This window comes from Sinocyclocheilus rhinocerous, unplaced genomic scaffold (genome assembly GCF_001515625.1).
Source record: "Sinocyclocheilus rhinocerous isolate Xijiao unplaced genomic scaffold, SAMN03320098_v1.1 scaffold89, whole genome shotgun sequence".
NCBI lineage: Eukaryota > Metazoa > Chordata > Actinopteri > Cypriniformes > Cyprinidae > Sinocyclocheilus > Sinocyclocheilus rhinocerous.
The window spans coordinates 512,567-525,006 of NW_015653489.1; the positions used below are offsets into that span (position 1 = coordinate 512,567).

General features: G+C 36.1%; 1 protein-coding gene across 1 annotated transcript in view; it reads left to right on the forward strand.

The window, feature by feature from the left end:
• The first annotated feature begins 7,947 nt into the window (after window positions 1-7,947).
• Window positions 7,948-12,440, forward strand: part of LOC107716367 (kyphoscoliosis peptidase-like) — an 8,868-nt gene continuing 4,375 nt past the window's right edge. Inside the window, exons 1-5 of the mRNA XM_016522777.1 lie at window positions 7,948-8,270; window positions 8,583-8,692; window positions 9,502-9,619; window positions 10,782-10,973; window positions 11,106-11,296. Coding sequence (XP_016378263.1) covers window positions 7,948-8,270; window positions 8,583-8,692; window positions 9,502-9,619; window positions 10,782-10,973; window positions 11,106-11,296 — 934 coding nt within the window. The remainder of the gene's footprint in view (window positions 8,271-8,582; window positions 8,693-9,501; window positions 9,620-10,781; window positions 10,974-11,105; window positions 11,297-12,440) is intronic.

Sequence of the window (12,440 nt, forward strand, 5' to 3'; positions counted from 1 at the left end):
AAATGACTTTGTGATGTTTGCTCTATAGGGTTCTATAAAATCACTTAATCCCTTCAGACCTGATTTTTTTTTCACTGAACAAAATTTTTTTTTATCCACTTGATATTTGCTCTTCTCCAATATACAAATAAGTCTAAAAAACAAGATTTGTGCCAAAACATTTTTTTATTAGATTTTTTCATGTCCACTATAATGGACACCAGGACTGAAGAAAAATAAAAATCCCATATTTTAACCATACATAATAAGTAGAGCTTGTGCACTATAGTTGAACTAGTGTTTAAGATTTTGAAAAGAACACATACTATAAGAATCTACCATAAACATAAATCTGCATATAAAAGGTCAAATGTGGACTTCCTCCTCTTCTTGTCTAGTTGGTTAGTCATGTCTCTCTTTTGTGATGCCTGTAGCTCAATCAGATTAAGATAGGAGTCATATCTTCATTGTGATTGGTTGATCAGGGACCAATCAGTGACCAGGCATTGCTCATATTGTGAAAACATAAAATTGTATTGGTTTAAACAAAAAAATCATGTGATGTCCATTTCAATGGACGCAGGGTCCGAAGGGGTTAATTACTTACTATGATTTGAAGTGCCATGCACAGAATTCTACATTTTGAAAAATAGTCTTATTTCCCTTATAAAACAGCCATTTTTTAAACCCTAGTGTTTTCATTAATGAAAACAAGTAGTCCTCGGGAAACATTCAGAACATTCCTTGTGACACACTTGTTTATTTGAGGGAACGATTTCATGCCAATGTTAAAAAAAAATCAATTTGTTAGGGTTTACAGTCAGACAGATACCACAAACTATGACTCACTATGTAAAGACAAATGAAAATGTATAAAATTCAATTCTCAAGCAAAGATGAGTAAAGAATTAATCATTTCCATGAATACTTGACAGAGTCTAGAAAAAGCACAGTTAATGCACATACACTGCAGTCAACCATTACCACTGCCCCAAATAAATAAATAATGCTAACAAACAAAACACAGGATATATTTACATATCATGAATGTTATTATGAAATTGTTGTGCTTTGGAATAAGCACAGTTTGCTCATCGTTACTGTGTTGCAATATGTAGAACAGACTACACTTTGTCCCCAACTCAAGAGGAAATTGGGGGGAAAAGTAATATCATGCGACTGTACCATGACAACATGAACATATAGTAAGTAGCTTTCCCAGAACCTTTAAAAACATTTTTGCACAACGACAGCTATCAGCAACCACCTTTAAAAACTAGGGTGCATGAGTCTCTACCTGCAGTCAAACCGTTCCCTGTGACTTCTGCCATTTCACCTCTATGTGAAGAGGATCTGAATCCGTGTGAGGGGGAAATGAACTGTCCTGCAGGTTAACAGACAACCTTAAATACTTAGCTACACTGCCACATTTGTTAAACTTTTAAAGGGGTCATATGATGCTGCTAAAAATAACATTATTTTGTGTATTTGGTGTAATTAAATGTGTTTATGCGGTTTAAAGTTAAAAAAAAACATTATTTTCCACATACTGTACATTATTGTTTCTCCTCTATGCCCCGCCTTTTTGAAAAGCGTCGACTTAGCGTGCGCTGAGGCCAGGATAGAGTGAGCTGAGGCGCCGGGGTCGAGAACGGCGCGCCCGGCGGATGCGACGAATGAGCGGCAACCACATGTGACACATGTGACGACACCGGGCTGAACTTTGTCCACGGTGAAAGTTGATGTATTTCCTCAGAGACCAGCACGGATCAGCTCTAGGCATGACGAAGCGGATATCGTCCTCTTTTGGAAGACCAAACAAAGTAGTTTCGCTTTCACAACGAAACACACAGCGTCTTCACGACATGGCTGCAGCGTCAACAATACTACAGCGAGAATAAAAGTTACGCCTTCTTTCTTTGCGTGAACATTTGGGCGGCGTTATGCAAATCTTCCCACATAGTGAGGTAGATATGTGGGGGCGTGTTAGAACGAGCCGTTTTAGGTAGGCGTGGCTGACTCTTAACTTTTATAAAGAATATCTCTTTGGATTTGAGACTTTAGTCTTTGAAACTTTACAGATCTTCTTTATGCACCAAGAGCTTGTAACACTCCAAAGAGAAAGGAAAAATTGAAATCGCATCATGTGACCCCTTTAACAGAATTGTAGAAATACAAGGCAGAGCAGTGCAAGGATAAATGTACTTGTAATTTTTTGCCAGGACATTATCCATTAGTTTTACGGATATTTACGTTAACCCTAAAACTCAACAAAAATTCAAAATACAGGTAAAACACAAAATAAGCATTTCATCTGTGCAATAATAATCATTTTAGATCTAAACATGCAACTAGTAATACAGGTGCAATGCGATATTGCAGTTAAAATGGTCTGATTCTTCTGATTTTCTCATTACGGTTTTGAATGTAATAGGAAATCTTGTTCATATATGCAGTTTTGACATTCTATTTAGTATGAGTTGTTTTTAAGATGGATTTAAGTGGAAAGTAACCATTGTTCAGAATATATTTGGTTTCTATCTTACGCTTTAAAGCTAAAAACAAGCAGCTTTTTACTTCTCAAAACATTAACTGATGGACTGTGTTTTGTGATGTGGATTTCTTGTGGATTATTGTGATGTTTTTATCAGCTGTTTGGACTCTCGTTCTGACGGCACCCATTCACTGCAGAGCATCCATTGCTGAGCAAGTGATGTAAAGCTACATTTCTCCAAAACTGATGAAGAAACAAACTCATCTACATCTCGGATGGCCTGAGGGTGAGCACATTTTCAGCTAACTGTAATTTTTGGGTGAACTATTCCTTTAATGACAGCAGCACAGGAACTGTACAAAACCTGATGATCATGTTCTCCAGGATGATGCGAAAATTATGCAAAAAACATCTTGTGCTTCAAGTGTAAATTTTACAAGATTAGTGAATTAGAAATTGTGTGCAATCTGAAATAATTATTCAGTGTCTGGACTCCATATGTGTGAACCTCAGACCTTCACAGGTTCACTGACCTTCACTGCCACTCACAGTCCCTTTGGCCTTCTGGTGGGTGACCTGACCGAAAGGGCCAGTGGTTGACAGAGAGTCCTGCACTGATCAATATCAGCTGCTTTTTAGTATTTTTAGGTATGTCATCTGCTCATATTGCCAGCCCAGTGCAGTATGTATACAACAGTCCTTTCAGCAGATGACAGCAGACGGAAGAGCACACAGTAACACACAAAGCCATTTCATTACACTGATTCAAAAGAACAGGACATAAAATACATACAGTGTAGGTTTGAGCATCACATTTACATTTTCCTCCCTTTTTTACATTTATTAGTTAGTCAGAAGCTTTAATTTAAAGTGACTTCAGAAAGAAGCAATGTTTGTATACATCATATTTTTATGGCCACTATATATCCTGCATGTCAGTTCTTTATCTTTTTTATGTATCTGCAACAGGGTAAAGGTGAGACTCTGGGTTGTCGTCACAAGTCTTATATCTCAGTAACCATAAAGTAGTGAATTTGAAATTGTTCCCTTTTAACTCTTTCCTGTTTCATAAATTATTTTGTTTCATAACCGTTTTAAACTTAACTGAAAAGCCTGCATTAATTATTTAATGGGAGGTTTGATTGTAACTTACCCCATACAGCACGATAATGCAATAACAGTTCAATGCTTAACCGGGCTTTTGACTTTCAAAAATAAACCCATCCTGAGAAATATTCACTGGAGTAAAACATGTAGCAACTAGCTCCAACCTCCCTATACCAAAATCATCAGAAATCATCAGTATTTCATAAGGATGTTTCACTTTCACCTCACGCGGGTTTAGATGCATTAAAAAACAGGGATGGCAGGGTGGCTTTGACATCTGAACTCTATATTTGCATCTTCTCTTTTACTCTGATTCCTAGAAACAACTAAATACTCAGAAACGTGTTCCCTTTAATATTACATTGTTTTGCCAATAGTTGCTAAAATCAATTTCTCAGTTGTAAATACATGAAATTATATCATATTCTGGGTGCACGCCACCTAAATAACTTTCTCTGGTCCGGTAATTGCCATACCTGTAAGAAGTGCATTTATTCATTACGCACTGAGGAAGATGGAGTTATTAAAGAGCCTTCATTAAAAGATATGATTACCATAATGCATAATGGCACACATTTCTAAAAGCATCTGTCAGTGTGGTACAGGGACAAGAGTTTGGGATAGTAATGCTCTTAGGGATTTCGTCTGTTTGCCATCTACATGACTCTAAGGCCTTTTGGTAATTACAGTTTCAACTATTGTTTTTATTTTGAACCAAACAGATTATTTTGGGTTGCTATGCTGTTTTAAAACCTTCAAAATATGCCCTCAGTTATAATTATGCATATGACGTAGAGAAGATGTAATATGTTCTCCCAGCGTTATGAGGTAGCTGTGTTTTATAAGCGTTTTATTGTTGTGTGATCCTCCTTTACAAGGGTGGAGCTGATGTTTAGCCACAGTTCTGTTTCCTTGTGGAAAGGTAAGGAGGGTTTTTGCTGTTCTCTGTCATTTATTAGTTATACTGGCCATCCATGCCAGTTAAAGAACTATATTGTTGTTAAGACGTTTATTAATGTATATGTGTGAATATATTTGATGGATGGTTTCTTAATTGTAATATTATTTTGTGTTTTATAAATTGCATGTGGCAGAGCATATTTTTCTGTATACTGTATTGGGTTTGAGCTTTATTTGAGTATTTTGGGGTTTTATTTTTTCCACTGTAAAAAAAATTAATCTGTAGTTTTTACAGAATTATTTTGGCAGCTGTGTTTGGCAGAATGATTTTGTAAAAAATACAGAAACTCATCTAACAAACTGTAAATTTTACAGTATGAAACTAATTTATAAACAAGAAAATCTGCATGTAAAACAGTAAATTCAACAACGCACACTGCTACTAAAATCTGTTTTGCCCCTTTAACATATACTGAGAACCACCATAATAACACAGGTGGTAAAATGCCACGTAAAGAATCAAAGTTCATTACAAGTAGTGATGAACTGCTAATATACAGGTGTGTGAGTCATTCAAGGAAACACAAAACACTATTATGGTAACACACGCGACACTTAAATAATGCAACAAACATTCATTCATGTTACGTAAAACCCTAATGTACAAACATGTACAAATGTGAAGTGTCATGCAGGGAATTCTGGGAATATCAGTCCACAGTTTCTGACTGTAAATTATATGACGTTATTTTTTAAACTTTTTTTTACTATATATATATATATATATGAAAAAGTGAAAGTGAAAGTGACGTGACATGTGGCCAAGTATGGTGACCCATACTCGGAATTAGTGCTCTGCATTTATCCCATCCAAAGTGCACACACACAGCAATGAACTCACACACACCGTCAACACACAACACACACCCGGAGCAGTGGGCAGCCATTTTTTGCTGCGGCGCCAGGGGAGCAGTTGGGGGTTCAGTGCCTTGCTTAAGGGCACCTCAGTCGTGGTATTGAAGGAGGGAGAGAGCGCTGTACGCCGTACAATCCCTGCAGGTACGAGACTCGGACCCGCAACCTTTGGGTTACGAGTCCGACTCTCTAACCATTAGGCCACGACTTCCCCATATATATAGTAAAATACATACACACATACATACATACATACATACATACATATATATTAAACAGGATATCTTCTTTGTGAATTCTTGCCTGTGCAAAACTTCCTTATATGAGGCTTTAGAGCAGTGGTTCATAACCAGAGGGCCTCAGCATAGTTCCAAGGGGGGCCGCAGGATGACTTAAAAGCATTTAAATAAATACAATTATTTTAATTAATCATTTACTTAAAAAAAAAAAAAAATCAAGAAAACAAGTACCTGCAAACACTCAACAGGTGATTTATTTAAAGGGGTCATATGATGCGATTTCAAGTTTTCCTTTCTCTTTGGAGTGTTACAAGCTGATTGTGCATAGATAAGATCCTGAAGTTGTTTAAACAACTTCTTGGAATCAGCAGTTGACATTAGCCGGGTTTCCATCCAAAGTTGCGAATTTAACTTGTGCGCAAAATTGGAATAATGCATAAAACAATTGCAATAAGCACCGTTTCAATTCAACGAGTCAAAGAGAACAAAATCTTCACTTCCTGATAAAATGGCACTGTAAATCACTAAGAAAAGTAGAAGCCGCTGAATATAATAATTTTCATATATAATAAATTACTTGCACCTCAGAGCGAGAAGATGAAACACAATAAATGCTGTCATTGCTTTCGGAGGTGGATGCCTGCTGTTTGGGAACATAGTCGTGTAAGACAATTATACAGAAATATTTTGATGACAGACTTTGCTCAGGCATTTCAGAATGACCATAACAACATTTCAGATGCTGTGCAACGAGATCGGTCTGCTGGTTAGTCAGGATTTGCCGTCCCGTAGCGCAAAGTCACATGACTTTTTGTGTGTTTCCATCTCCCATTATTGCACAAGTCAAAAACCACCTCAAGTGAGAATAAAATTTTTTTTGCAAATTAAGGGATTTTTATTCAAACTTTGGCGTTTCCATCACTCGTTTCTGATGCAATACTTAAAAATGCGCATAAAAACAGTGTGATGGAAACATAGCTATTGTTTAGGAAAATTCTGACGATTCTGTTTTAAAACACCAGCAATGTCTATGATAACATACTAAATGGTAAAATGACCATACATTTAAAAAAATAATAATAATTAAATGATAAACCTTACATTTCAGCCTAATAAATGACTATATGTGACTCAGGACCACAAAACCAGTCGTAAGGGTCAATTTTCTGAAACTGATAGATACATTAGATACAACTATTTGAAAATCTGGAATCTGAGGGTGCAAAGAAATCAAAATATCGAGAAAATTGCCTTTAAAGTTGTCCAAATGAAGTTCTTAGCAATGCATATTACTTATCAAAAATTAAGTTTTGATATATTTATGGGAGGAAATTTACAAAATATCTTCATGCAACATGATCTTTACTAAATATCCTAATGATTTTTGGCATAAAAGAAAAGTCGATCATTTTGACCCATACATTGTATACATTCATGTATTGTTGGCTATTGCTACAAATATACCTGTGCTACTTATGACTGGTTTTGCGGTCCAGGGTCACATATATGTTATATACAATTGGTCTGACTTTGAACAAAAACAAAAAACAGCAGATGGGTTGAATGAAAATGTAAATTCACTCTCTGACAGTAGGTGGCGCTTACGGAAAAGCAGAAATACAATGGTTACCACTGTTACACAAAGCAGTGCAGCGCTTATAAACTACTTTTTTAGACATCATATAGAGGTAAGATGAAAAGTAATTGTCATCAAAACTTTTTTGAAGACAGTCAGTTCCCTTCAGATATATATTTATATAACCGCTCTTCCCCAAATAAAAACTCATTGGATTTACACATCGAATTTCGAGTTTGCAGGCATGAAACTGAATTAATACAATTCTAAAAGGTTGATATCCACTGCTAAAGAGCATTCTTGGTGGTTTCCATTGCATTGCCATGTGGTGGCTAAAGTTTTCGGAGTACATTTTAGTGCATTGCTATGCAGTTACTAGATGTTATGTGTGGTTGCTAGGTGGTTATTTACTGGCCAAAGTAAAAAAATAAATAAAATAAAATAAAATAAAAAAAGTTTTATGGTATTCTGGTCTCTGCATATAGTTCAGTTATCTCTCTCAATATAAGTGTATTTTATTTATTTATTTATTTATTTTTGCCTCTATTCATCATCCACCAGGTAATTGCATCGAAAAGTAAAAGCACTCCTCTGGTCAACAAGCTCCATAATTTGTGGTATCATCCTTCAGGTCTACAGCCCAAACAGTAAAGGACGAGATGTGTTTTAAGATGTGTTTAAAGATGAAATGCTTTAATTGCTTCTACACTAAACGCAGTGACCGCCAAAGCAACAAAATGACCAACAGCAGCTCCAAGGCATCAGGGGAGGCCCCTGTAGACACTCTAACCTCACAGTCAAACCTGAGACATGAGCAACAAAGCAAACAAGACTGCAAGGAAACTGCGAAGACAACTGGATCCAAACGAGGACGGGCTGAAGGTATCCCAAAGGAAGATGCTGTCGTGCTTAAAGAGTGGAGTTTTAAGACCAGTGAGCCATCAATCACTGATGGCAAAACAGGTCAAATGACAGCAAGACCTCAACCAGTCAATGCAAAAGAGCCAATCAAGACCTTTGTGTCTGAAAATGGGGACATGATGGATAGAGATGAAGAGAGGTCACTGGATAAACGCAGAGAAAGCAAAGAAAATAATACTAATAGATTGAAGAGGAAGAACACAGTGACCCAAGAGAAAGACTCAAGAAAATCATCAACCACTTCCTCAAGAAAACTAACATTAAACAGGCCCAGAAGAAAACTTAAAAAGGACCTAATACCGAACCCTGAGGTCTTCCACAAGATTGACACACACGCAATCAATGCTGGAAGAGAGGTGAGAGAGATCAGACGTCTTACATGTATGTCTTTGTTTTTGGAGGAGCGAGTAGTTTGATATGTGTTTATTTGGATTTGTAATTTGCGGCTCAGAATCAGGAAGATCTTTTCAGTGCGAGCAATCACCCAGACAATCACAGAGGGGGCATGCAGTGATTTAGACAAACTGCGTGCCATCTGGATCTGGCTTTGCAACTACATTGGTCAGTCTTTCTCTCACACACATACTCAAGCACAAAAATTATCTTCCACATCAGCAATCAAGGGTTTGTTTCTTTTTTGAGATTTACTGATTTAATTATGTCCTTTTCCTCTGACCAATAAAAGCTTAGTGTATCCTCAAGCCATGATACTGCAACACCATTGCAGGATTCAATTCATATATATTGGCAGTGGTGTAGTGGTGCCTGGAGAAGTGGGTATACTCTTAATGTATGCCCCCCAATTTTCTTAAAAATGACCCAGCAAAGGATGAACACCCTGTGTTATAAACAGTGACATGCAAAACTGGTCTTGCATATGTAGTTCATTCCAAAATGGGCCATGAGTATTTGCACTCACTTTTGTCACTTAACTTATGCTGCTTTAGTAAGGATCATTAAAAAAAATCTTATTATCCACAGAATAGGTGCAGATTTTGGAATAAATAATAAAAAAAAAATTTAAATATACTGCAGCAATTGACATTTTAGTAAATTACATGTCATTTTGTTTAGCTATCTGTTCAGAATAGTGCAAGAATTTTGATCTCTATTTGAAACAAAAAAAATCATGATTCTCAATCATTTCAGAAGTGAGGGGGAAATCATGAAAAAAAATCATGAATCATTGTTGCAGTGCAGAGATAGACAGTAAGATGTGTTGGCACTTGGCACTGCCATTAGGTGATGCATTAAAAAAAAACAAGACACTGCAGGTGGTCAGAATGGTAAGTGGTAAAGCTTGAAAACTAGGCAAACATCTGCTATGGTGACATAAGTTACTGGTAACAGATACTGTGTTTTACTTACAGAGTATGATGTGAAGGGCTATCTGGGCTTTTCTAAGATGGTTTACTCTCCTGAGCAGGTCATTTTGACTGGACGAGCTGTGTGCTCTGGTTACTCCAGTGTCTGTTTACAGATGTGCAGGTAATCCAAGAAATTTATCTAAAAGAGTCTGGTGATTTAGAAATATATACATACATACATACATACATACATACACACACACACACAGATGAGGGTATAGATGTCTATACAGTACTATTTGGACACTCTACACTATTTATGAAAGTTATTGCATTAAATAACAAAATATCAAACCGAATGGCAAGACAAAAACCTTCCAAAGACATACTTGTGTGAATGAAATTCAATCATGTAATTATTAAAAAAGTAAGTTTACACCTTATTTTAAGGTGTCCTTGTTACAGTGTAATTATACATTTAATTATACATACATAATTACACATTTTACTGAGTAATATTAATTAACTACATGTACTTACTATATGGTTAGGTTTGGGTTAGGTAGGGCTGGGCAAAAAATCGAATGCGATTTTCATTCGCATCTCGTCAGTAAAGCCGCTTCTGGTGATTAGTAGTAAATCTCCAGCACGTGCTTTCAGATGGAGCGGCATTTACTACACAGAGCCGTAGATCACTGACAAGCTACACAAAATCGCGTTCAAAATCGCAGGCGATGCATTGCCGCAAAATCGCATTTGATTTTTTGCACAGCCCTAGGGTTAGGGTTAATTGCATGTAATTATGCATTATTTATTGTTATTACAATAGTAAGTACATGTAACATGTGTAACAAGGACACCTTAAAATAAAATGTTACCAAAAGTAATTGTAGTCTGATTACAAGTATTTATAATGTAACAATCTAATTACAAGTACTTACTTTTTGGAATCTGATTACATCTAATCAGTTACTACCCTACACTGCTTACGTCGAATAGATTAAAACTGATTACAAAAATGGCTCTGAAAAAAAAAGAAAGTTCTGAGAAAAGCACCAGCGTTATTTGATTGCCACCTGCGAATAAGTAGCAATCGTTGCGGTGCTTGACATTTTTATATAGTTTTCTCTGTCTATGCACAAAAAAGTTTTGTGCTCACAAATGGCAAATGGCAGATTAGTTGGTAAAAAGAGCAGTGAGGAAAAATGATTCTGAGATAGAAGTTCCGTTTGAAAGAGGAGAAATTAAATCAATAATTAAATCAAATGCAGAACTAAACTCTTTTTCCATGCAGTCACACTGAATTTTAATGACGTGGTTGCCTAATTACACTATCTGTTTAGGGAAGCTGGTATTGAGTGCAGAGAGGTGTCGGGCTATAGTAAAGGCGCTGGTTACCGGCCGGGTCAGAGTTTCCGGAACACTGAATCTGACCACAGCTGGAATGCAGTGTGTCTGGATGGACAATGGTTCCTGTTGGATGCCTGCTGGGGCGCTGGATATGTGGACCTAGACAACAGAGCCTTTATAAAGAGGTGAGACTGGACTACAGAACAGCTCACTTTAAGATGTCTTTGTATTAGTATGCAATATATTTCCGATGTACAGTTATATACAACACAAATGCACTGACCATTATTATATATTGAAAATGACTAAAACTTCAGATATAAAGAGTACTACTTTCTGACCGACCCTGAGAACTTCATCGACTCTCACTATCCTGAAGAGGAGGAGTGGCAGCTGTTGGAAAGCCCCATTAAGATTGAAGAGTTTGAGAAGAGGGTGCTGAAAAAGCCTGACTTCTACACACTAAACTTAACTCTCAATCACCCGAAACACTTCCTTATAGTTACAGGTAAATCAAGTTTAAAACACACATACTATTCTCTTAGACATTAGCTCTTTGCAATCATGTTTCATATAATTTTCAAGAAATGCTTCATGGCAAAATTATGAATAATAATTAATTATAAATATAAATACATATTTTTCAAAAAATATAAAAAGATATATGAATTCATAAATACCAAGTTTTTGGTCCACACGACAAAACATTTCACAATCTGAATTAACCTTGCCTTGTCATAAAATGTCAAATAATTTGATACTGACCTTGACACAGTCATATGGGGCCAGTTGTTCAAAATAATCTGACTTGATTTCGGCTATCGGATTTGATCAAATCTTGAAAATGGGTTGTTCAAAAGGGGAAAAAAAGGATTATGAAATCTGATGATATCACAAAAAAACTATCTTCGTTTTAATCTTTATCAAATTGTCAGTTTGTGCCGTACAAAACTTTTTAGCAAGATTGGGATACCTTTGATCCAAAAAAAAAAATAATCAGGATTATACTGATCCTAGCAGAAGGGTATATTTCAGTAACAAAAATGTAATAAAACTTTAAAACTGGTCCAAAAATACAATATTTGTATACAATACACACACACATTATAGCAGGTAGACATTAGGCTACCTCTTAAGCTTTTCAGTAGCCCTACAGTAAAGTAAAAAAGTTACTGTAACTTTAAAATTAAGTTAAAATTACTGTTTGTAGACTACATTGGCACAATCATTAGAGGTAAACCAGTCAAAAGCAGTTATTTGTTAGCGAACGCAAAGTTTATTGTGTGAATGCAATGCACAACTTTTCTGAGAAAATGCAAAAGCATTGCTTCTTTTTTCCCCATCACCTTTAGGGGCTCCGCAGAGCATTAGTAATCCAGATTTGATCATTTGAAAAAGTGTGTATCTGGATTATTGTGATCCAAATCAATTTTGCTTTGAAAAACCAGCAGAAAAATAAGTGGATTAGCTGATCCTGAACAGCAAAACATGGGATTTCCAAATCCAGATTAAGATTTTTGAACAACTGGTCCAAGGTCTCCAGGGTTCCTCTCTATGACATAATTTCCCCCTTTTTTTCTTAAACTAAAAAAAAAAAAAAAAAAAAAAAATTTTTGGCAGCAAACCCACCAGATGGGTTACTCTTCATATGT